Source organism: Phaethon lepturus, unplaced genomic scaffold (genome assembly GCF_000687285.1).
Source record: "Phaethon lepturus isolate BGI_N335 unplaced genomic scaffold, ASM68728v1 scaffold13142, whole genome shotgun sequence".
Classification (NCBI taxonomy): domain Eukaryota; kingdom Metazoa; phylum Chordata; class Aves; order Phaethontiformes; family Phaethontidae; genus Phaethon; species Phaethon lepturus.
Genome location: NW_010524153.1, coordinates 14,255 through 40,105, shown reverse-complemented (window position 1 = coordinate 40,105; position 25,851 = coordinate 14,255). Strand labels below are relative to the sequence as shown.

At 41.9% G+C, this 25,851-nt stretch overlaps 1 protein-coding gene across 2 annotated transcripts in view; it reads left to right on the top strand.

Moving 5' to 3' along the window:
- The first annotated feature begins 6,057 nt into the window (after positions 1 to 6,057).
- Positions 6,058 to 25,851, top strand: part of PAK2 (p21 protein (Cdc42/Rac)-activated kinase 2) — a 20,261-nt gene continuing 467 nt past the window's right edge. Inside the window, exons 1-13 of one of the 2 annotated variants that reach the window (XM_010282343.1) lie at positions 6,058 to 6,244; positions 11,946 to 12,046; positions 12,571 to 12,721; positions 13,617 to 13,648; positions 13,988 to 14,095; positions 15,336 to 15,468; positions 16,149 to 16,212; positions 16,997 to 17,045; positions 19,110 to 19,222; positions 19,717 to 19,834; positions 22,101 to 22,200; positions 24,791 to 24,987; positions 25,539 to 25,676. In XM_010282343.1, the coding sequence (XP_010280645.1) occupies positions 6,058 to 6,244; positions 11,946 to 12,046; positions 12,571 to 12,721; positions 13,617 to 13,648; positions 13,988 to 14,095; positions 15,336 to 15,468; positions 16,149 to 16,212; positions 16,997 to 17,045; positions 19,110 to 19,222; positions 19,717 to 19,834; positions 22,101 to 22,200; positions 24,791 to 24,987; positions 25,539 to 25,676 (1,491 nt within the window). Of the gene's footprint in view, positions 6,245 to 11,945; positions 12,047 to 12,570; positions 12,722 to 13,616; positions 13,655 to 13,987; positions 14,096 to 15,335; positions 15,469 to 16,148; positions 16,213 to 16,996; positions 17,046 to 19,109; positions 19,223 to 19,716; positions 19,835 to 22,100; positions 22,201 to 24,790; positions 24,988 to 25,538; positions 25,677 to 25,851 lie in introns of both variants that reach the window. The other variant, XM_010282342.1, reaches the window with a different exon arrangement.

Genomic DNA, 25,851 nt, shown 5'->3' with positions numbered 1-25,851 from the left:
AAGGATTAAAATTTCAAAAGCAAAGTGGTTATGTTTCTTAATGCATTGTTAGCCTGAAATCCATTACTTCTGCTTTTTGGTCAGTCCTGCAAAACAGGCTTAAATTTGATGTTTGTGGCGCTCCTTCTGTGTTACCTTGCCGATAGCAAATGAGTTGAGTAATTTTTACCTGCAATAAACAGAACTGAGTTCAGCTTGCAGCTCTGTGAGCCTCCTGTCAGGGTATGTCCATACAGAGGATTTGATTTATTTCACTGATTTAGTTCTGGCTCCTCGGAGATCTGTTGCTTAAGTGACAGCATAAAGCAAAGGTATTGTGTGCCAGCAGTAGGAATTTATGTACATGTTATCAAACAGCTCTGAGCTTGATGTGTTTTGTTTTTCCAAGCAGTAGTCCAATTTACTTGTGCGTCAGTTCCCAGACAGTGAAATACAGATGCAGCCTCGGCTCCTCAAATACATTAATTTGAACATCTGAAGAAGACGAATTCAACTCATTATAAGAACTTTCTACACCAGCTGTTTCGTTTGACGCATGGTACTGTCTTTCTACCCCTGCTCGTGGCCTTACAGTACTACACCGTAAGACTGATGTGTATGCACGCATAATGCATATTTGAAACTCAATCTACTTGAGTCCAAGTGCTCCAGGAAAAATGTGCCTGTGCACTGTAGCAGATAGGAAGATGCTTGTCTTCAGTTTCGTTTTACACCAGAGCATTCAGACTAACGTGTTGCAGCAGTGTGCGTTCATCAGCTTTCTGAAAACGCTGCCCAATTCGCACTTTCCAGCTTTTAATCCTGTCAGGGTTAACGTTTCTGGGTGTTTTCCCACCAGTGGCAGCAACGGGTACTGCAGTCTCTCTTCTGTGACCTGGTGTATGCCGTAGGTTATTGGGCCCTTTTCTTCCCCAAAAGGAAGAAAGCTACTGAGCAGCAGGACTGGCCCCTGGAACATCGTTGTAAAAATGAAACTCTCATTTTGTATTCATATCGTTTCATCTATATGAAACATAAATCGGTCACTGCAGGCTTCTTCAGGGACTGGGAGGAAAGGGGTGGGTTAAGCTACACAAGGAGCTTCCCTGTGCTTGTCTTGCCCCAGACTCATCAGGAAAAGACAGAAAGAGCAGAGTTGCACTTCTGAGGACCCTGGCTTCAGGTCTCCCACTGCTGGTGGTGCGTGGCTTAGGACGGTGCAGACCCTCGCCTGCCCGCTTGCTGCTGCCTCCGCAGCAGAGGAGAGGGCTCATCCGCTCTTCAGCTGCTGCGGTTGGTGTTGAGATGGTGTCTAAGGCTGCCGAGGATGATAGGAGTACTTCCATGTTTGCTGCCCCAGAGCAGGATGAGAAACCTTTGTCAAAAGGCGGGGACAGGTATTGGGGACCGAGGATTGGAGCCTTGTGGTCACCAGCGCTGGTACCTGTGAGTACGTTTTGTGGAGTAAGCGGCAGAACTATTGGGAGAAAAGCTTTTAGCTCTTTTTGTGTCTTTTTTTGTGTGAGTGTGATGGGTTGCAGCACTGCCCTGTGGTGGGAATTAATCTGTCTGAAGTCTGTAGTTAAGTATTGTTTGCAGCTTTGCAGCTTGTCTCTGTGGTTCACTCCAGTGCTTTCTAGTTCTTGTAGTTAAATGTAGTGCAACTAGTGATTGTGGGGGAGTTGCCCATGTGTTTGCATACATTATTATTACTGGCATTATCTTCATGGGCAAAGATGAAAGTGAATCCCTTTCCCTTGATTACGTCCTCTTCCATATATTACCTTTGCTGCTTCTGCCATCTTTCTTCCAGATTTAGCATACTTTTATGAGGTTGCTCAAACTTAATGAGCAGGGGAGAAGGGAACGCACCTCAATAAATCCATAAAGCAATGAAGATAGTGTCCATTTACTTCTCTGCAGCACCATTCAGTTTGTTTATTTTAAGGAACCTGAGAGATAACGTTATGGCATACTGTTATGGACTGCATAAGCTCCTACTAAAATCTGTAGGAATTCAAAACACAGAACATTTTTTGAGTTGAAAAGTGTCATGCATGTTAGAATGATATATTGTACCAGTGTCATACTTGAGGGCAAACAAAGGTAAATGGAGTTTATCCCCTCCTGAGGTGGGTGATGCACATCTTGCCCACCACTTGCTGCCTGGCTCAGCTGTACCTCCTAGGTCAGTTTGCCAACAGCATCCACCGTTTTGACACTCAGAGAGTATTTTCTATGCATTTGTGATAAGTTTGTTTTGACTCAATGACTTGAACTATTGTATCTATAAAAAATAGAAAAAATACTATTAATAATTTTAGTAAATGTCTTTCAACCAGGCTAAAAAAAAATCCCACCATTAATTGCATTGTCTGATTCTGTCAGAAATATGAACCTGATGTCCCCTTTGCCAGCATACAGACTCCTCGCAAGCACCGGAAAAAATTAAAATTCCCCTGGTCCTTGCAATTCCCCGTGCAAGCCATGATTCAGCAAGGCAGCCACGTGGGTGATGGTGCAAGAGTGATTATGCCTAGCTGCTGTGAAATCAACAGCCTCCTTTCCCCCTTCAGAGGAGTGAGAGAGCAGAAAAGAAGCTTCAGGGTGGATTTGCACTCCTATTTTTTTTTCTTCTTTTTTTTTTTTTTCTCTAAATCCCTCCTCCAGTCATTGCCCATAATGCCAAACCGTCGCAGCAATTTCAAAAGTACTTCCTGACGCTGTGGAAACTTTCCCTGCATAATGAAGGCAGGATAAGGAAAAAGGAGAGGGGAACTGCTCTTTTCTTCTCTACTTGGCTGTCAGAAAGAGACCAGCTGTTTGGATTTGAACCTGGACAAAATGATTGATTTTTAACTTCCGATGATGACTGAAGGGTCAGACTTCCGCTTCCTGAAGCCATCTGCTGTGAGTGGAGCTGTTGTAATTTCTTTAAACTATAAATTCAAAGCTGCTGTGCGTTGAAATGGTCCTTTGTGCAAAATACTTTTGGATCTAGCAGTTTATTTTAACAACAGTCTTTGAAACAGCCAGCCAGAAATTATACTACTTTATCTTATTAAATAAATCACATCTCTTAAGTTTTTCCTAAAAGCTGAGGCTTTACTAAACCACAGATTTAATGAGCTTGAAGGATTTTTTTTAACATCAAATGACAGAGCCAGTCCCTCAGGGGGGAAGCCAATGCCCGGGCTCTTTCTGCCCCTCTGGTCTGCTTTGCCAGCCCTGCAGCTTGTCTTCTCCTGTAGAGCTCCTGGGCTCTACTTCGAGCAAGGTCAAGGATGTTTCTGAACACTTTGAACATGAAACACTCAGCAGAACTGCAGCTCTGAGGGTTCTGCACAGATGCTGTTACGCCAGTTTCTTGAAGCACCTTATTTTCTTGTGGAGGAGATGAGTTTTGGATTTCCATATACTTTTGCTTCCAACTTGTGCTTAACATTTTCTTCTCCGGAGCACGCAAGGCACTAAGGAATAATTTGTTTCAGATCAAGAAGCTGTAATACTGAGTATGTGATCAGCCGACTTGTGCTGCTTGTGTCACTGAAAATTGAGAATTTTTACTATAGTTGAGGAATTTTTATTTAAAAATATGTGAACAAAAATGCAGTTTTTAAACTTTGCAACCTGAATACCATGTTACGGCTTTGTTAGCTCAGTGACTGAGCTCTCCAAGGGAGCGTGTGGGGAATTAGTATGGGCTTGGAGGGCCAAGTCTGTTCTTGTCCATCTGAAGGATGCAGGTTATTTGTTTGTCCTTACATCCTGCTCTTGCTAATGTGAAGCAGCTCAAATAACTGCACACACGGAGGAAATAATAGGGTTTACTTTAGAAAAATACAAAAGGCTGGTCGGGATGTTGCTTTCTTCACATAGTGTATAATTTTGGTGTTAAAGTTGTGTGATATGCTTCTTTATCTGCTATGATTTACTTAGCCATCTGATTGGATTTCCTTGCTCAAAGGGAGGAGTGCTTTCTTTTAAATGTCGATTCCCATTTGGATAGCTAAGGACCCTATATCCTATTCTTTTCTGAGATTTCATTAACATAAGGGAAATGCATTATAGGCTGCTAATACTCCAAGTCCAACTTCAGTAGGACTCTTGAATACCATAGATCTGATTTGGTGATTCAGGCCAGAAATTTGTAGATCTCAAATGGGTGGCACGCACTTTGTGCAAACAATATGTATTGTTAGGGAAGCAATTGGAATTAAAATCCCTGTGGGTAGGCTGCTGAGACCTGCTGTTAAATTGCAGGGTTCTTAATTTTTTCCCCATATTGCAGTGTAGGTACTGGAAAATACAGAAGATCCTGCAGATAACTTGCAACATCTGAAAGAGCAATCAGTAAGCGAATTTGGAAGGCTGTTGGAGTTCACAACTGCCTCCCTGCAGACACATTCAAGCGTTGCGGGTCTATTTATTGCTCCATCACCAGGCAAAGGGCTCGAAGGCAAGTTTGTTTAGGTGGGTGTTGCACAGCTTTGACCGCTGTGCCCCATCAGTCTCTAAGGAGATGGCGTAACCAGCACATGTCCAGTTTCTACTTGCACTGCCAGAACCTTGCTTTGTGCTGCTTGTGCCTCTGAAAGTATTCATACTGAAATTACTTGCTTTCATAAGCATTTATGGTGGGAATTCATTTTAACCTCTCCTGAGCTTCACGACAAAATAGTACGCTCTTGTGCTGCGTGGGTTCAGGCTGATAGCCTACTTTGCTTTTCTTCATTGGGATCTGGCAGTGCATCCAGTGCAACGACAGCGAACGGCAGCCCCTCTGTTTTCAGTTTCTCTGCTAAGACCATGTTGTGCAAGATGCATGTGTTGTGCCGAGATGTCGCATAGCACAACATTTACACTCTGGCAATAAGGTATGATAATTGAGAGGGGACTGTGTTGTCTTATCCTGACTTTTTGGAATGACGCTGATAATGATTGCTCCAGTGGTGTGGCTGGAACAGAGTCATGCTTTGGGACTATGATGGGCTGCTGGTAGATACCAGTAGGCCATTAGTTTCTCAAACTTTCGTGAGAGGAGGAGGAGGTCAACACAGAGATGTGTTGGCTCCTGTTCCAAAGAGGTAGCTCATCATTTCAGTGTATGGAAGAATGAGGGGCATATTTGTTACTCAGCTGTCACAGAGAGGTAATTTCTGTAAATCTTTCTTTGTGCTATTTACTCTGTAGCAGAGAGGCTGCCTGTTTCTTGGTGATCAAAGAAAAATCTCCAGGATATTATAGCAAAGCAGGAAAGGCTAGTGCAGATTTTCTTGAATGTGGAATGTGTCATGTAGATGCTTTATTGTGCTGTGTTTTCAGCATTACCACCTATTTGTTCGTGATCTCGCTCATGTTTTTGTTAAGGACTCAAAAAGGGATGTGGTGATAGTATATATTCTTTTCACGAATGGTGAAAGTGTAGCACAAAGTGGTGAAGCAATGCAAATCTTCATTCAGAAGTGGAATGCAGGCAGTGGATCTTAGTCCCATGCTCTATAATATAGGCTGCATAATTTGCGTAGAGATATTCTTCATACGACTTAATCTGGACAGTGTGCTGAATTATGACATAAGATATTTTCTCCCCAAGGTCTTGTCTGATAAATGACAAGGAGGAAAGCATCTAAGGCTTTTGAAGGTGTTTGACTCTCGAGCATGAAGCTCTTTGGGTTAGAGCTACACCTAAAAGAAGTTGCACTTACGGCCTTACGTGTACTGTCCTTTTCACATATGCAACCTTTGTGTGAACAGACAGTGAACCAGATCTGGGAATTGGTCCCCATTATAACTGACTGTTCTTTTTGACTGGGTTAGTTTTATTACTGCAAAACTTTGTCACTCCATCCCACGAATGCTGCTGCTGGCACAAATGAATGGGTGACCCAGAAGCGGGAGAGAGGAAGGGATCCGCTTCCTCTGGCAGAGACATCAGTGTCTGCCAGTTCAGTGCTTGCCGAGTTCCTTTCCCTGTTGGCCAACAGAAGAAATGCTACATTTATGTATTCTATGTTCTTTTCCTATATGTTAAAACATGTATTTCCATTTCAGTGCTTTCACTAGCTATTGAGAACCATGTCTGACAATGGAGAACCGGAAGACAAGCCACCAGCTCCTCCCGTCCGGATGAGCAGTGCTATCTTCAGTTTAGGGGGCAAAGACCAGTTGTCTGCCAACCACAGCTTGAAACCCCTGCCCTCTGTACCAGAAGAGAGAAAACCTAGGAATAAAATCATCTCCATTTTCTCTAGCACGGAAAAAGGTAAGATGCCTCTATTTTCCAAGGTTACTACTTTTATTCCTTTACTACTCTTCTAAGTTTTGGTAGCGCTTTAGGCATTTGAGTCCAGCCTGTGCAAGTGTAGGGGGTTGGAGGAAGTGTTGAAAATTGGATATGTGCATTCAATGAGCTGAGATGTTCTTTCTGTTTTTACTGGGATGTTTGAAGATGAAATGCGAAGTAAGAAAAATGAAACAGCTCACTGAGGAAAACCACCTCCTGTTGCGTCTCAAGTTTGCTGCCCAGTTTAAAGTAATGGATTTCCAAACAACCCTATTAGTGTTTGTGATTCCTGGGTATCATGTCACTTACCATTTTGCTATGCTAAATGCGGATTTCTAGTTTAAACTGAGCATCTAGCTGTTTTGGAAGGTACTTCATGTTGATGACCATTTATGTGCTACCTTGAGGAGAAAAAAAGGTAGTAAAGAAATAGTGGGGAGGGTGCAGTGTGCATGAAGGAGAATTGAGAAAGATTAAATCCTTCTGTATGTGTAACTGCACTGCTAGGATTAATTACTAGTGGGGGGAAAAATCTGGATTGCTATAAACAAGGGTTATTTCTGAGAAAAAAATTTGCTGTAATGAAACTAGACTGTATTTGTGCTTTGTTGCTGTCCTCTTTTCTTTATGATGAATATACATACAGCACTGGAGCCCTGATCCCCATTCTCCAGAATGTCTCTATCCATGTACAAGAAAACAGTGCATAGATAGAAATATCTTCCAATGTCTGGTACAGTACAACTGCGCAGGAACTTACAAGCCTGACCCAGGAACTGCTATGCATTTTATGAATCTCTACCAGTTAGCATTTTTGTGATTAGTATCAAGATGCACAAGGTGAAGACCCTGCTGCTCTTAATGTCTTCTAGTCCTGCTCTTGGCTTCCCGCGCCTCATTGCTGGGCAGGACTGGTTCAGTCATGCTGACACAGGTTTGACTGCTTCAAGAGACTTTGCTCCTCCGGTTATTTATTCACTCGGCTAAGTATTTTCCCCAGGGCTGGTTTTTACTCTTGCTCAGCTGTGTGAGCAGTCCCTCTGCAGCCATGCCTCACCCTGGAGACAAACGCTAGAGGCAGGCTTCCCTGCATGTAGAACATGTGGCTTTCCACAGCCTGGCAGAGTTTCTGCTCTGAATGGTGGGCGTGTTTTCCTTTTTGAAGGACGGAAAGATTTGGCCAGTGTAGCTTTTGGAAGCAGAATACTTATTTCACAAGGTCACTTCTTGTGAAATAACTGTCCGTGGCTGGATTACAGCAATAGCGGTGGTGGTCGTTTTTTTTTTTTTTTCTGGCATGGGTAAGAGCCTTAAAGAGGTAAGAAGGACTTTGAGAAGCTACTACAGATTGGTGGCAGCACCCCAAGCAAGAGACTCCAGGCCTCTGAGGTTGGTGAAGGTGGTGAACCTGGGTGCTGTCTGCTAGGCGTAGTGCCACGTGGCTGGAGCAGGTTCTAGCTTAGCCCTTCAATACTGCACAAACTGGTGGTTTACCATTATATCATTGGTCACGGGAGGAAATGCCCAGAAATTGTCATGGAGAGTGCTGCAAGAAAATCTTATGGAAGGATCAAATCTGTCCATTTTCAGACCAGGGGAACTGTTTAGGAGCTGGGATGACCCTTATCATTATGCTGTTCCATTGATTGTTCATCAGAGCGTTTGTAGCCCTTTTTTCCAGGCAGGGATATAATGAAGTAGAACGTAAACCCCACGTGAAGGAAGGTTTTCCTTGCTCTGAATTAGTAATACTCACTAAGACTTGCTTTCGGTGTGAAACGAATTATGAATGCACGTGGGTGCAGCGCAGCTGGAGAGCTTTGTGACATTTTATAGTGTCTTTACTTCTCCTTGGACGTTTCCTCTTTCCATCTTGACGGTGGATTTGTTCGTTGCTGAAATGGCTGGGGAGGTGGTTGAAGACTTGCCCAAAGTTGTATTGGCTCATCTGAAATTGCTTTGGAGTCGCATTACTTAAGCTTATTCAGACCACTCTATAAATACTGACGTGTACCAAATTTATGGAAATTTTGTTTAGCATCTGTCTGTGTACCTACGGATATTTAGTGATGTGAACTAAAAATGGAAGAAATAATCTTTCCTGAGAAGAGTACCTTTTAGAGAAAATGGTGTCAGTTTATCTTTTCTAGATGTTTAAAAGCATTTAAAGTAATGTCCTTCTGAAAAAAAGCAGAAGATTTTACTGCATGGCAAGATAATGTGGTTAGGAAAAATGGTAATTGAATTATCTAGCTTAAAGAAACTACCTGAAAGTTGTCCCTTTTTTAATTTGGAGAAAACCTGTCGCTTGGATGACCCGCAACAAGGATGATGTAAACATCCAAAGAAATGTTTTTGGCCCTCAAGACTGGAAAACTGGCTGTCAAGTGTAAGCACAATATAAATGGACACAGTGACTTTCTGGCACTAAAGCAATAGTCAGATGTTAGTTGATTTGTTCACTAGCAAGGCTGAGGTGCACCCCCCCCCCCCCAAGAAATGCCCATTTAAATACTTTTTTTTTTAAAGTCTGCTGCTGGGAAGTTTTACAGAAATGTTAACTTCCTGCTTGGATTTTAAAAATATATTGGGACTATATGTAAAATAATCTGCCAACCTGGGGTAGAAATGATTTCATCTGAAAAATTCTCCATCCAGTACAAAAGTTTACAAATTACTACAAAAATGGTAAATTTTCCTTTCTCAGGAAATAAAGGGATGCCTTACCAGGAGATGTACAAGGCTGCTGCAAGTAGACTTGTTCCTGGATAACGTTGTTCGGTTTTGTTCTGCAGATCTCTCTATGATTTTTGCAAGGTCCCTCCTGGCCAGCTTCATCGTTTCTCTCTGCCCCTCCGCGGGTCCTCTCCTGGGAGGTTTCTGTAGCTTCAGAGATGGTGCTGGGGAGGTGGTGTGCTTTGGGGGACTCACTGCAGACGGTGAGAATTAGCAAATGCGGAGTTTCTGCCCCAAGTCTGAGCTAGTTCTGCGCTGAAATAATCATAAGAGTTTGAAGGGATGAGTTAATGACCTAGTCACAGAGGGTTTTTTTTTTTCCTCCCTAGTTCCATTGTTTAGGATAAATGAAGTGATAGTAATCTTTTTACTAGAGTACTTAATTGCCGTGAATTTCCTTGGCTAGAGTTCTGAAGTCAAATGAACCTGTGTGTGTTTTTGGAAAGCTTTAAAATAGTCCCCTAAACCTAGAAATGTTTTTCTTCAAGCAGAACTTATTAAAGGAGGTGCTGCGGGGCATCGCCCAGGTCCCAGCGTCATGCATGAGATGGGCTCAAGACCGCTGGCTCAGGGCAGATTTCAGTGTGGTTTCAGCTGCGGTTCAGTAACTCAGAACGTACCATCTGGAGTCGTCTACCTACTACAGCCAGGCTGCTGAGAAACATCTGTGTTTCTTGCTTTGTGTGTGGAGTTTGGCCGGAGCACGCCGCAGGCTGGCACGCTGCTGGGGAGCGAGGGATGCTCGAGGCTGGGTGTGCGATGCAGGAGGGTGTGTGAAGTACCGCGGGTGACGCCTTGCTGAGTTCCTGCGGCTTCGTTTGGGGAAGAGCCCAACTATTTGAGGCACTTTCTTAATCAGACAAAGCAATTCTCTGAATCCTTCTGAAGGACCCGTGTCTTCCCCCTCCCGAGAGCACGGGAGCTGCATGCTGCTGTCTCTGCACGGCCAAGGGACCGCATCTTCGATTCACTCATGGTTTGAAACAAGCGTTGCCCTTTAATAAAGGGATTCCCAGTTAAATACAGCAAGCAGAGGTTGAAAAGCAGCCTGGCCTCACAGTGGCCTTGTTCGCAGAGGCTTGAGTACATCCTGCCAACCCATGACTCACGGGACTTGCCTCTTGACTGAAGCTGGCTGCTTGCGTTCGTTTGAAGTGCTGCCCTCATCTGCTGCTCCTGTGGGCAGAGGGGTGCTTTTCAGTCTCCTTGCCTAGCCTGCTAAGAAGATCTGTGTATTTTTGGAAAGCTGGAGGGTTTGAACACCAACTCCTGTTCCCTAGATGTCAAGTGCTCCCGAGCAGGAACCTTCCTGAGGAATATAACTTTTTTTTTTTTTCACCCCCACCTTTGCTTTCACATAAACAACTGCAAGAGATTGGGAAGAAACAGTACTTTCCTTAAAGGTTTTCACATGAGCAAGTTTCTCCTGTCCTGTGACTGAACGATGTTAATGAGAACATTTGACAGTCCGTTTGCATTTTGGCTCTGACCTGTGCAGCCATATTAAAGATATCCTGTTTATAACAGCCGTGTCTTTCCACTGCATTGTTCAGCTGGAGGCAGCCCACATGGCTTTTCGCTCGTCAGTATTGTCCTCGGCTCCCCGTCCTTCCTCTCCCGCCAGCGTGAGGGGATTTCAGACGGATCCTCTGGCTCTGAGCAGCGTGATCTATGCTTGCCTCATGTTCAGTAACTTTTTACCACGTAGTAACGAAGAGGGTGCTGGTTTAGCGGCTCTGTCTCCATTCTGAAACTGCATGACTTTTAAGGTGAATTTAAAAACAAAGCAAAAAAAACTTTTTTTTTTTTTAATTGGCATAAAATGGTAATCAAGTTAGGCTGCAAAATGGTGCGCTGCTTTCCTTTGTGGTTACGAGCACTATGGTATTCTTGCTGGCTTCATGCACGCTGTAATAAATGCAGCTGATTCAGCTCTACGCTCTGCGAGCCCACAGGCGTTCCCAGGATTACACACGCAGTTTTCTTGGTATCGGGTCAGACGCGCTCTACAGCTCACTGCCAGGCCTCTGCCTTCCAGCTGAGCGCTCCGAGATGAGGCCGTGAGCATCGTCTTTCTACCTGGAGAGCAAACAGCAAGTACACTCCTCTGCTCTGCCAGGGAAAGCAAGCAGGGCTCGGGCTTTTTGGCAAGAACAAGAAAATGGGTTCCTGAAACCTTCCAACTTAACTCCCAACATTTTCTGAGTGAAGGGAACAGAATGGTGTATTTTATATTGAGAGTTAACGACAAGTTGTTGTCTGCTTTTTTTTATTTTCTCTTTGTCAGAAAAAATAAAAAACCAAAAACCCAATCCCCAGGCATTATAAAACATCTTACAAATTTAATTGAGTCTAGGTTGGATTGTGCACATAGTCCTTCCCATTATCTGTTCCTCCTTCTGGTACTTATTATGCTTGCTTTTTCCCGCCCCCCCCCTTTTAATTTAAATTAGGTAATTGCTCTGAGGCTATAAACTCTTATCTTCATCACAGGAAGTCCTATTTTGCATTAATTACCTTGAATTGGAGCAGTGAGGCAACTAAGTTTTAACTGTCCTTAGGGTGAACTTGAGGTTGAACTGAAGTTGTCTTCGGGATTGTTCTTAATCCATATTAAAATGTCCTTTTTTGCATTGTAAACATTTCAAATGCTTAGATTTCATATGCTCAGCAGAGCTCCTTGCAGTCTAGTGCTCTTAATCTCTTATTTGGTTGCTACCATAGTATGAGTGATTTGAATGGAACGAGTTGTTGATTCTTACGTGAAGTCTATACCAACTTGAAAATATCAAATCACTGTGCTGCATATACAAACAACTCCATCCAGTAAAGAGAATAATGGTTACATTCGTCTTAACTGTTGTAATATTCGGAGTGGTTACCTTAAACGGAGACAATAGGACTTCAAATCTTTGCTCAGTAGATCTTTGAATATCTTTTTCAGGAAGCAAGAAGAAGGAAAAGGAAAGGCCAGAAATTTCCCCACCGTCAGATTTTGAGCATACCATCCATGTTGGCTTTGATGCTGTTACTGGAGAGTTCACTGTAAGTGTACCTGCTTTGCAGTTGCTCAGAAAACAGCCGTGGGTTAGTGCTGTAGTGAAGCCATTGCAATGTTTTAGAATAAAGTGCAAGTTAGTCTGTTTTTATCAAATAAATGATTTTACTGTGTATTTTGTACAGCATGCAGAGTAATGAGACTGTGACCTGTTAGTGCTTCTGCAGTGTAAATGTCAGGTCTGATGCTTTGTGTCACCTGGGAGAGCCTTCCCTGAGAAACCCTCTTCAGTTTACTTTCATTAGTGGGTAACACGGGTTCTGCTGAATGCTTTTGTATTCCCAGTCCTCACATCTGGCTTAATGCACCTGAAAGAGGTGGTGTCATGTTGGCACAGTGATTTGTGTTGTGTCACCGATGGACATAAGGCTCCCCATTAAAACCCCATCCTACTTATTCATGTGTTTAAGGCTGTATCTGTTATGCTTTTTATAGAGGAAAGAAATTTGTTCTGCTTTTTAAAAATCTTTACAATACTAGAAGGATGCTTAAAATAGCCTATTTTTTTCAGGGAATGCCAGAGCAATGGGCTCGGTTGCTTCAGACCTCAAATATCACGAAGCTAGAACAGAAGAAAAACCCCCAGGCGGTACTAGATGTGCTGAAATTCTATGACTCTAAAGACACAGCAAAACAGAAGTATCTGAGTTTTTCTGCTCCAGGTGAGATCTGAGTGTCTGCAAGATGTATCGAAGAGGAGTTGGGTACTTGGAACACAGTCTTCCTCTCTTTCAGAGTAATGAGTCAGATTTAAATGCTGAAAGAGCAAGCTACTTTTCAATGAGGAACAAATATTTGAAGATGGATTTAAAACTTACTGGCAACTGGCGTTGTCCAGTTAATTTCCTGTTTTAAGTGGAGAGGGGAAGATGGAACTGGATAATTCAAGATAGCAGCCAAAATTAACTTTAACGGGCTGTGTTTTTGAAGCTGAGGCCCTGAGACTGTGCTGGAGACCTTGCTCCTCCTGTCTATGGCCAAAAGAGCTGTCTGTGAACTTGATGTCACTGTGTGGTGACATCAAAGATGCAAAATAAGTTGTGGCTCCTTGATTGGGAGCTGTGGGTGGGGTCTGAGAGAATGACTGTCTTACAAACAGATGCAGTTTTACCTAGCTTTCTTCCAACTTATTTCTGAAAATAGCTTAGTAAATAAGGCTTTGTAATATTCTCATCCTTGATTCAAGATACCGCTAAGGGAACTGAAATATCCATTTGATCCTGATTTCACATATCAGTAAAACAAAACACGTGTGTGGTGATGAGCAGTGCTCAATTTGGAAAGCTGTGTGTGGGTACTCGAGTGAGGTGAAGAGCAAGCTGGGAAATGAGTGGGTTTGCCTACACTCGGAGGATTTTAGAAACGTACAGCTTCTTTCTGCACGGTCTTACAGTGCAATACTGGTTTCTCTCATTTGTGAGATAGAAAATTTGCACAAATTTTTTATTCTGAGCGATGACAAAAACCTCCAAAGCAGTGTGTGTTCTTTAGTCTGTAAAGTTCGCTTTTTGTTATTTTTCTGATGATTTTATGTATTCTGCTATTTGTCCTATTTAGAAAAAGATGGTTTCCCTTCAGGAACGCCAACGGTGAGTGTGTTTACTATTCTTTTTATATTCTTAGGCGCACACAAGTTCAGGTCTTCTGTGTTTGTTTTATACTGAATCTTGCAGTGTAAAACAAAATGAGAATCTTTTGTGGAATAAAGACATAAATTGAGGGCTCAACAGAGCATAGTTCACTAGAGCAATAGTATTTGAGTCTTGTAATAAAATGTAAAAGGCACTTAAACAACTCAACCTATCCTTTTGACATCAGTAAGAATTCTTTTATCTTCATGGAGGGAGGGGGGGAAGGCAAGCAAGTCTTTAATGCTGTGGGGGAGACAATTTTGTTTCATTTTTTTTTTAAATTTGGTAAAAATGTAGACCAATGCCAAAGGTTCAGAACCATCAACAGCTGTGGCAGATGATGATGAGGATGATGAAGAAGCTCCTCCTCCTGTTATTGCTCCACGGCCAGATCACACAAAATCGGTGAGCAGCTGTAAAATTTACAGTGCAGACCTGCATTGCTCAGTATTGCAGATCTTTTCCCCCTGCTGTTTTCTAGCAAAGTGTTGTATTTGTGAAATGAGCTGTTGTAAGTTTTTAGGGAAAAGTTCTGGTTTTTATTGGAGTTTGCTAAGAAAATGCCTAATTTCTGGATATCAGTTGGATCGGAAATCCTGAAATTAATGCTTACTTGTTTGTTGGCTTGTGTTGAAGGTATCCAGTTATGTTTATCCTTCAACCTTATCCTTCAGCCCAACGTGCGAGGAGGAGCCTTTTTAGTCCTAAAAAAACTGCAGCTGGTTTCTGTAACTTTACACAGTACAATGGTACAAGTGTAGAGTATTGATTTTCTTTATCTTATTTGATTGCAGTGTGATAGCCTCACCCATATACTACCTAAACTACCTAAATATACTACCTAATATACTACCTAAACCCACAACAATTCAAATTTAAGATTTAGCATTACACAAAAAGTTAAATGCTTCGGAAGTTGTTTGTTAAATTTTGTGTAGTTCAGGACAGCTACACTACCTTGTTAATAATGTCCCAGGGATCCCGCTTACTCCAGCTCACTCTTTTGACCGTGGTAGGTGTACATTTTGACGCTCTGTTGTCCACTTACTCTTGCTTCAGGAGTGCAAACGTGAATTGTGTTTATTTGTCAAGTGATACTGCTTTATAATTGCCCATTCTGGGTATGTAGGCATACAAAATGTGACAGGTCTACAGTTTGATATTTCTAGAGTAGCTGCGTATGTTTGTGAATGGCTTGGGAGGAAATTAAATAAAGCTCCAGGAAAATCCCCTAAACTGGGAAATTTCTGAGAGTCTCGTGTCTTTTCATGGCAAAGCGTGAATCTTTTTCCTTTAGATCTTAATAGTAGTTGATCTTGCTATTACATAGTGCTTTCTGTTCTCTGAACTAGCATGAGTTATAAAGAATAAGCAGGTAGAAAACCCACAAAACGTCTGTTTGTGGAAGTTAGAGTTGATCTCCTGGCATCCACTCTGTTCAGGAGGTGCCTGGGTCTGTCTTTCAGTGGTCAGTAAGGTTGCCAGCATCTTGACTTACTGCACTTTAATGTTTCTCAGGTCTAATATCTGCCTCCGACCTGTTATGTAAAATGGTGCTTAGGGGTCTTTGAAGAACTGTAGTTGTTTTCAACTGAAGGTCAACGATTGCAAAGAAAATGCTCAGGTGAATGGTCTCTCTTAACAGATTTATACACGGTCTGTAATTGACCCCATCCCTGCACCAGCCAGTGACACTTCTGTTGACAGTGCAACGAAATCGGGTGATAAGCAGAAAAAGAAGACCAAAATGTCGGATGAAGAGATCATGGAAAAACTACGTAGGTGTTTTTTATTTTAGATAAACAAAAGATTTAGGACTAGGGAAGGAATATTAAGTTTTTACCCTCATCCTTATTTTTGTGTAAGGGTTGTTTGAATACTGTGCTTGATTGGTTTTGTGTCAGACAGTAGCTGAGAGCGCTGCATTCAGAAGTTTTGCTGATTTATATGCTTCAGAGCCTTATCGGGTAAAAAAAAAAAAATCTGTAACAGTTTTTTTTTTTATTCAAGTTCAGTTGTGATAACGTGATTTGCGTGTGTAATACAACCATAATAACACAAAATAGTTTCTGCTGTTGCCTGTTCTGTAACTATCTTGAAGATAACCTTTCACCATATTAATGTTCCTGTGCTTAAGTAGAGAACTGAGTAGTTTCTGGACTAGGCTAAGCTGATGGATTTGTCATAACCTCATATTGGGTTTTGCTACACAGAAGACTGTCATTAAATTGAGATACTAGGGGAAATAGCAAGATCTGTCTCCTTAAGAGTATAACCTAGCATAATGATTGCCTGAGCTTGGGCTGTTTGTGACTGGAACTGAGTCAGGAAGCTTTGGCTGTTCATGCATCAGTCTTTACTACTTGAGCTGTCTGACTTCTGTAGGTATCTTGGCCAGGCCAGCCTTACTAAAGCGAGACAGTGGGATTGACTGTTTGGCCTTTTTTTTTTTTTTTAGGCACTATTGTGAGCATAGGAGATCCCAAGAAAAAATACACCAGATATGAAAAAATCGGGCAGGGGTAAGTGTTCACCCCAACTTTTATTCCCAGCGAGCCAGTGTTAAAAGCAGTGTACTGTTCTCTGTCTGATACTATCATGTAGCCCCACTGCTTACAGAAGCAGGCAGAAATGTATTAAGCAGTGAGAAACAGATGGTGAAGGCTTTACACAATGGTGGAAATTTTGAATTGTCTTGTAATGCAAAATCAGAGCTCTGTAACTTCTCTGTATGTGTATCTAGTCCTCTCCTCTCCCGGTAAGATGTGTTCATCCATTTTGTAATATGACTGATGACCAGCATGAGAGCACATCAGGCAGCTTTCTGTATGCTAAGCTAACGACACTGCCTTGACTAAGTTATTCTTCTAATGGCCCTCTGAATCCTTCTGAGAAAAAAGTATATACAAGTTCTAGCTTTCCCAGCTTTGATTGTATATGTGCCTGACTCTTCCTGTATACTTTCCAAATAGGTCTGTGTGTGTTTGTGGGCAGACTTCCCCTGGGGGAAATGAAAAGTAATACCTGCTGCAGAAAGGGCTGCCCAGCTTATCTACAGGGAGCAGCACAAGTTCTGGGAGTTAGACGTCCTGAAGAGCTGGTGTCAGAGCCTATTTGTCATTAGCTTGTTTTGTGCGAGCTGACTGGCATTTCTATGACACCACTTAATTTTAATAGCTGCCTTTTTGATACAGCTCTTGCAACGTCGAAAGCTGACAATGTTGTGTTTGTGATTTGTCTGTTCTTGTCTATGTTTGTTACACAGAGAGATGCCACTGGCTGTAACATTTTTCTTTTTCTTCACAGGGCTTCAGGTACAGTTTTCACAGCTATTGATGTGGCAACGGGGCAGGAGGTAAGATTTCTGTGTTCATTGCAGTGAAAATCCTTTTTCTGTATGAATGTTCTTCTGTAGGTGGCCGAAATGATTTGACTAGATTTCTTTCTGTGGCTCTCATCTCTGCTATCACCTCTCAGAAGAACGTTTGTCATAGTCATTGGTAACAGTGTGTGCCTTGTTCCATAGTAATCAGATGATCAAAGCTAAAAATAGAGTTTTGTCTTTCCAGTGAAAAGCAGAGGGAGTGAGGTGTTCCAGAAATGGGTTTTGAAAACAGTTTATCCTTCAAAAATTGTGGGCAATGGTGTCCTGCATTTTCAGAAATAAAACTTTGTTTAGTCTTTGCACACTTGTTCTCTAGTCCCGTCTCAATAGAGGTGATGGATGTGCCTATCTGTATGGGAGCAGCTTGCCCCGTATGATTCTTTGTTGTAGTTAGAATGCCTTCTCCACATCCCCCTCTTTGCTTCTACTCCTTAGTGTCTCCAGACCCACCTGGTGAAGTTGATGACATCAGCAATACTCTGCATGCTTGTCATCCAGTGGTCATCTCTGGTTCCCAGGACTAAAATTTTAAGAATTATTTGCTTCTCTTTAAATTCAGACTTCCTTAATTTTCCTTTAAATGTCTGCAAGTAGCCATTCCTTAAGTCACTGATAAGTAGTTGCCCTTTCAACAGGAACCATATTTACCAGTACTGTAACGGAGCACCACATCTTGATAAAATGCAAGCCTTTCAATCATCTCAATATGTTGTCTCTTAATTTGCTTTCTACATATTGCACTACTTCATGTCTTCTTACTGACTGCAGAGTAAATTTTGTTGCCCATTTCCTTTCTTAGACCTCTGCTAAGGTCTAAGGTTTTGTCAGGCAGGCGGGCTAACAGTTGGTCGCTTGCAGCCTTCATGCATTAAATGGTTGCAGTACTCTGGCTTCCTCAGTGCTTAATGTCTGAGGATGGAATTGGGTCTCTTCAGCGGTAAGAAGAGAAGGTAAAGAGAGGATTGTTTTTGCTGTTTTCAACTCCCTAATGGGAAGGTGTAGAGAATATAGAGCTAGGTTCCCCTCAGAGCTACTCTATGACAGGGCAAGAGACAAAAATTCCCATAACGGAAATTCTGGTTAGATGTTAGGACTACTTTTCCCTCGGGGTCAGGATGATAAAACGTGGGACACAAGCTCAGAGAGGTGGTGGGATATCTGCTCATTGAGATCTCCATTCAAAACTCATTTGCACAAGACCATCAGCAACCTGCTCCATGTTGACTGTACTTTGAGCAAGGGATTGGACTGAACGACCTCCAGAGGTCCTCTCCAATCTTAGTTATTTTGTGATTCTGTGCCACAAACTCTCTTCTTTCAGTGCCCTTGGCTATGATAATGAACAGTCTTGCAAGGTTCTGTTGGTTCTTGTGTTTGGTTTTGGACTCATGAGGAGATTATCTTGTAAAACTCCGAACTGCCTCCTCAAAGTATTGTAGCTAACATAACTGGAACAACTCCTCTCCATTTTAAAATCTGGAATACATGTCCCGGTTAGCTTATTTCCTGGATGAGATAGGTCTTTAACTTCCCTTCTCTCTCTGGGATAGTTCGTTGGCTTAATTGCTTTGAGAGCAATTCCTTCTGCCTCCCAGTATTCCTTATACCCAAAGAGTAACTTGGTCAGAATACAGAAAAACAAATTGACTTGCCTTGCATTGGAAGGCTTATGCTATCTGTCTATGTAACTATGCTACACGGTTCTCTTCTGCTTTAGGCCTGTTGATATGAAACTGGGTGATTATCTTTTTGTCTCCTGAATGTTTCCTTTGCTGTATGTTCTGGCCTTTGTTATTGTTTGTGGATCTTTTCAGCTGCAAGAAGATGGTGTTGGCTATGGGTGCAGGTTGTATGCTCATCAGGTTACATTCATTTAAGTTGTATGCTAATAAATAACTAACCTGCTAGCTGCAAGCTGTGCTAAACTCTGAGTCCTGTTACAGAATTCCTTCTAACTTTTCACTGTATTAAGAATGACCGAAAGGTTTTGATACTCAGATTTGAATGATCGCTATTTTATTTTGTCCTATTCAGGTTGCTATTAAACAGATAAACCTGCAGAAACAGCCCAAGAAGGAGCTGATTATTAATGAGATCTTGGTAATGAAGGAGCTAAAGAACCCCAACATAGTCAACTTCCTGGACAGGTAAATGCAGACAGCTGGCTGCATCTGTAAGGGTTTCAAGAGGTTTTAACTTGATATGCTTACACAGACCCGGACTGCCTGTACCTAAGGGTCTTATAAGTAAATGAGACTGTATTTAGACTGTCATTAAAAAAAAAAAAAAAAAAGTCATCTGTTACAGGGAACGGTCTTGATGATTCAGTAAGAAGCCTTCTTCCATCATGAATGTAGTGCTGCATGTAGTTGGGGAGCAGTAGTGGACAAGAGCGCAGCTGGAGCAATGCTTGTGTTGTGCATGAGATACGTAGGGTGTTATCCTGTCTGTCTAGGTACTAAGAAGCATGTAGCTTTTATTGTCAGCACTTACATTTCAGGCTACCTTCCAGAGATTAACTTTCTTTACTGTTTGTATTGAAGTGCTCATGAATCATTTAATTGACCGGCTCTTATCAGTCGTTTTTAAGTTCTTGATCTCTTGGTGGCAAACGGCCATACTTTTCGTTTTCTGTTTGTAGTTACCTCGTAGGAGATGAATTGTTTGTGGTGATGGAGTATCTAGCTGGAGGCTCACTAACAGATGTGGTCACTGAAACATGTATGGATGAAGCACAGATTGCTGCTGTTTGCAGAGAGGTGGGTATTATGGTGATGGATAGAGGAATGAAGGTACACTCTATTCCTCTAGGTTTTACAGTGCACCTAGGTTAGGACTAATTGCAACAATTGCTGTTGGAGCCATTCTTAATGGAAGAATGAATGATACTTAGAGCAGAAATCAATATTAAAATTACAGAAAATAACAAAATGAGTTTAACTCAGAAAATCGGGGGTTTGCAAGTTGTAACACAAGATCTATGGCAGTTTTAAGCAGGGTGTTTGGGAATGTTAGATGATGGAGCAAATAAAGATTTTGCTTTTGGTACCTGGGTTACCTAGTCCTGGTGACAGTGTTAACAGAAAGATGATAACAATGCAGACTGGAGTTGAAGGAAGAGCAATGAAGAAGTTTAGCAGCTGGAAAGAATGTTTTTTTTTTAACTTTGACTAATGAAGAATATTCAAAGGCACCAAAAAGAAAACTGAGTGTATATAGGTAATGTAGAAAGTAGAGATGCGAACATATTTTTAAAAAAGCCTGAAAACTTTGGAATGTTTTCCGGAGGGAAGAAGGGGAGCTGTGTTTGCTTAGAATGTGAAAGTGGATCTGAAGAAACAGGAAAACTTTAAGACGTGCTAAAATGAAGATGAACTTCATGCAGACTATCCCTTTCTCATTTTAGTAGTTTTCATAGTGTGTGAAATCAATAGTTCTGTGACAGTTACTCTTTCTTTATGATTTCTCAGAAAAATAATTCTCCAGAAGATTGTAATTGGAATAATTTTAAGATTGCAATAAGATTACAAATGGAAGAGTTAAAAATAGCTGATGTCACAATTTATCAGTGTTTCCTGCCCTGAGTCAGAGTGCTGGCATCCAGCTCAGGCATGGTTTATTATAGCAGAAGAAGTAATTGTATTATCTGCTGTGCAGGAGAAACTTAGGCTTTTAAAAACCCCATTTGACTACATCAACATGACATCTGCTTTCAATGACTCATGCAAAGGGGGGGGATGAAAGCACACTTGTACGTTAACGTGTACGGACAGGTAATAGTTTCCTGAGAAACTGGAGCTGGAAGCAGAGAACCGAAAGTAACTATTTACTGTAACAGTAATTAACTTTCCTGAGGAAAACGTCTAATAATTGAACTATTGTATTGCATCAAAACTCTGCTGCTCAGTATGTTAGATATGCTTCACTCTGCAAATCGGTGCCACTTTGCTAAAGCAAATGAAAGAAAGACAGAAAAAACTCACTGGGGATTACATAGAATCATAGAGTAGTTTGGGTTGGAAGGGACCTTTCCAGGCCATCTAGTCCAACCCCCTGCAGTGAGCAGGGACATCCCCAACCAGAGCAGGTCGCTCAGAGCCCCGTCCAGCCCGACCTGGGATGTTTCCAGGGATGGGGCATCGACCACCTCTCTGGGCAACCTGGGCCAGGGTTTCACCACCCTCATTGTGAAAAATTTCTGCCTTGCATCTAGTCTAAATCTTCCCTTTTTTAGTTTAAAACCATTACCCCTTGTCCTATCACTACAGGCCCTGCTAAAAAGTCTGTCCCCATCTTTCTTATAAGCCCCCATTTAAGTCCTGGCAGGCTGCAGTAAGGTCTCCCCGGAGCCTTCTCTTCTGCAGGCTGAACAACCCCAATTCTCTCAGCCTTACATCCATGCCAGGTTGCAAACGGTAAATGTTCTGCCTATACTAAAAGAGAAAAATCTTAGAATTGTTGTTTGCCTTTTATTCTCAAATAGCAAATATAAATTTCATTATGTTTTTAGGCAGAAACTTGGCGTGAAAGGTTTTAATCTAAAAACACTGCAAAACCAGTATTGGTGACTTTCATAATGAAGATGTCTTACAGCCTTCACTGTGGGAGAAGTTGCATGCATGTTAAGAATGAAGTCTCACCAATTTCTGTTGGTGAGACTTCAGACTAAAAAGCTGTCACTCAGTCCCTTATGGTTCCTCTAGAATTTGTAGGATGTACCAGAATTAACATCTGGGATTTTTAGGAGTTTCATAGATGATGGCTGGGTGATGAGAGGTTTAATTTATGGGTTTATTAAGATAGCAGAGAAGCTTCATGGTTAAATGATTTTTGACCTCATGAGATGTGGAGAGTGGTTTTTTTAGCACAAGAGCTTCCTCTACTGGTTATTTTAAATAATAGCTGTTATGGTTTTGCACTTGGCACTGGCTGAGGGTGTAAGCATTACTTTTGAATTTGTGTCCACATACACAAGTTTTGTTTCCATATGCTGATTTTTTTTTTTTTTTTCCCCCTCCCATCTAGTGCTTGCAAGCGCTTGAGTTCTTACATGCCAACCAGGTCATCCACAGAGACATTAAGAGTGACAATGTGCTGTTAGGAATGGATGGATCAGTTAAGCTAAGTGAGTACTAGACAATTGTTTCAATGTTCTCTTTTCACTTTCCCAGTAAACTTTGACTTGCAGAGTGTAAATCGGTGGAAGGACAGTTGGCAGTGGAATTTTAGGTGAATTTTTATTGGATATGCGTAATAAAAATTCATTCCGAGTTATAAAATGTATGACTTGCAGGTAGCAGGTATTGAAATTCTGAGGGCCCTAAGACTAAGGCTGTGAACGTGTTAGAAAGGATGTTGAAGCAAACCTATTGCCACATGAATACGTTGATAAATATGAAGTAACTGTCACCATACAGTGAAGCAAAGATGCAAATGATTGCAAGAGAAAAGTTGCAGCTAACTGCAGTTGCTTTGTTGGTCTCTTCATTTTGTTATGACTTGCTTTTAATGTTTTGCCCTTGTCATTAGAAGATCACTAACAAGAAAATTGTACATTATTAACCATTTATATTGCAGTCTAGTCTTATGCTGTGCCTGTACTGGGTCTCCTTTTCTTGGACTGAAAGTGTAACACACTTTCATTAATGTAATCATGAAATGACAAAAGAAACTACTTGCTTTTCAGGTAATTGTTATGCATGCATGGACTTGTGTACGGTAAATCGGTTTCTGGTGTGTGTAAACGTGTGGCAGTAAAAAAAACGTGAAACCACATAAAGAAGCTGTCAGAACTGTTGAGAGAGGGGTGCATTATCTGACTTCTTGGTATGTAGGAATGTGCAAAGTGACCAAGGAGTTAAGGGATGGTGTTTTTACATTTGGGTAGGAATTTGAAATGTCATGAAAATGTATCTTGCAATAATCCCTCACCTAGATGGTTTGCAGTCTCATGTTGGTCATGAGCTGGAGTGCAAGGAAAGATTGCAAGCAACCTGATTTGCTTACCGGCATTGGTGGATGCACCGCTTGCTTGCATAGGAGGTTTTATTTTTTAAGGGTGTGATGTGTTTGTGCACAGACTACATGGATTTAGAGGCTGAAGATAAGTGAACGGTTACAGTAGAGGATGTGGCTGAGAAGAGTAGCTGGAGAAGGCTCCGAAATGTAAGAGCTGTCAAAGCAGAGTGGCGAAAGGACAGGGTTAGCAGCTTATGTAAAGAAGCATTGGCCCCAGGAGATTGGGGGAAGATGGGGAGGAAGGAGAGACAGGAGAAAACAGGAGTCAGCTGTAAAAATGGAGGTATTGTAGTGTTGAGCCCGTATTTGGCTGTGTTGTTGTTACTGCTTCTAGCAGTTTTTTAGGAAGGAGGATGGAAGAAGTTGGACCTTCTTTTCAAGCTCTTCCCCTTCTCTGGGGGAGTCTGGCTTCTGGGAGACTGGTGACAGGTGAAGTAAGAGATACCAGTCTGCCTGTCACCACTACGTACCTACGCACACTACTGGTTGGTGAAACTGGGTTCTACATTTTGCCTGTCTTTTCTGTCCTTGCTGGTGGCATGGTGCTGAAGGCCTCGTTGGCAGGTCAGGAGACATACACTACTGTTGCTTCTCTGGTGTGTTCATTGAAATAAGCTGTGCTTTCAGTTGAGTATGACACCTTGATAATGGCCAAGAAGTGCTGGCGAGGAACTCGGTGGTTGCTATAGGTTTGATTTTTTTTTTCTTTGTTTTTTCCTTTTTTTTTAAAGGCAGCATCTTGACAATTGGGGTGGGGCCAGTTCTTTATTAAATTGTCCTCTTGGTATGACTTAGCACTTTCATGACTGTGGCTCTTTTGTCAGCACTGCCTGGCATAACATTTTCAAAATTGACTCGAAATTTTAAATTCTCTCTCTTTCTCTCTCTCTTTCTCTCTCAAACTTAGTGTCAATGATAAGGTAAAATCTGTCTCCTGCCTTAACTGTGTTCTTATTGATGCTTTACATGCCTGGGAAGTTGGGAGTGCTGCAGCTGGATAAAGTAACATGATGGAACATGCATTGCTGCTGCACCTGAAGGCTATAGGAATAGGTGACTTTTCTCGTTTTCTTGAGTGTGGTTGTTCTCCTCAGTAGTTACCTTGTGGAAAGGTTTGTTTGTCCAGGTTCCTTCTGCTGAGTGGGGTAGCACTTCACTTATCTGAAGCCTTGTTTCCATGTCTCTGTCAGCTGTAGTACCTGTATTTGATGGCCAAATTGCTGTGAAATGTTGAACTCAATAGCTGCACAAATTAAATCTGTTTAGCAGGGCAGAAGCTGTGGTTTGTGGATTCATATTTTCTAGATGAGGCTGTATAACATGCCATGCACAGAACGCTTGCCTTCTGTGTTCTGCTTGATTACTGGGGTTTTTTTGGCTGTTACCAGTCTAGGAATCTTGAAGACTGGGCAAAATACCATTCTTCTACAGGGTAATACTTGTGTTGCTTTTCCAGAGGACAAAAAGCCTTATCTCCATTCCACAGAAGTCTGCCCTGCTTAAACACCTTCAGGTTTTGTATCTATCTTGCACGTTGGATTTTGTGGTATGGCGAATGTAGAGGGGGGAAGGAGACACCCCCGCAAGACCTTCAAGTGGAGGAGTAAAATATATGTGTAGTAATAGAGAAGTCTTCTAGGAAGCCCACTTACTTGGGGTGCACCAATTTAACTTTTAAAAATTCTGTTATCCTACAGCCGACTTTGGTTTCTGTGCTCAGATCACCCCAGAGCAGAGCAAGCGCAGCACTATGGTTGGAACTCCTTACTGGATGGCTCCTGAAGTGGTCACACGGAAAGCGTACGGCCCTAAAGTGGATATCTGGTCTCTGGGCATCATGGCTATTGAGATGGTGGAAGGAGAACCCCCATACCTCAACGAAAACCCCCTGAGGGTAAGAAGCCCAGATGCGGCTAGAACTGTTTGCGGGTGTTTACCATATGAACGTTTTCAGTAATTATTCATTAACAGTATCTACATTAAAAAGAAAACGAAACCAAAAAACCAACAAGCTTCAGCAGTGCAAGAAAATTCCTCTGAAAGGAAGACAACTGTCTTAAATTTGCAGTCAGCCCTAACCTGAATTTTTCTTTTTAGAAGATGAGTACCTGCTTGTAACTAGAACACTGGACTTTGAACTCAGTCTTCTGTGCTAGTTTAGGGAAAGTGAATCCATTAGGTTATGAAAAATGCTGCTTGTGTCAGAATCTGGTATTTTCTTTGCCAAGGTAAGTGTCTGTTGCCGAAAGATTTTTTTTGACTGGTATTTTGCTACTAGCAACAATAGGTCACGACTGCCTAGAATTGTGGCATTTTTACAGTTTTTCATCTCATCAGGGAGAAGGCTGCAGAGCCTTTTCTCATCTAGACTAAGGGGTTGCCGCTAGGTCAGTTTGTCATCTTTTAAAGATTTGGCTTGGTTATACAATATTCCTCATTTTACAGGCTTTATATTTGATAGCAACTAACGGGACACCAGAGCTGCAGAACCCTGAGAAACTGTCCCCAATATTCCGGGATTTCTTGAACCGATGTTTGGAGATGGATGTAGAGAAAAGAGGATCAGCCAAAGAATTGCTACAGGTGAGAGTCAGCTGCTTCTCAGCCTGAGGTACAGAAGCCATGAGTAAGGTCAGCCTGTGACAGACTGCACTGTAGATTGGCACCCCGTTTTTTTGTATTTTCTTCTGAGGATTCTAGCAGAAAGCCGTTGGTGGGAACTACAGTCATCGAAGATTGTAATATGTATTCTGAAATC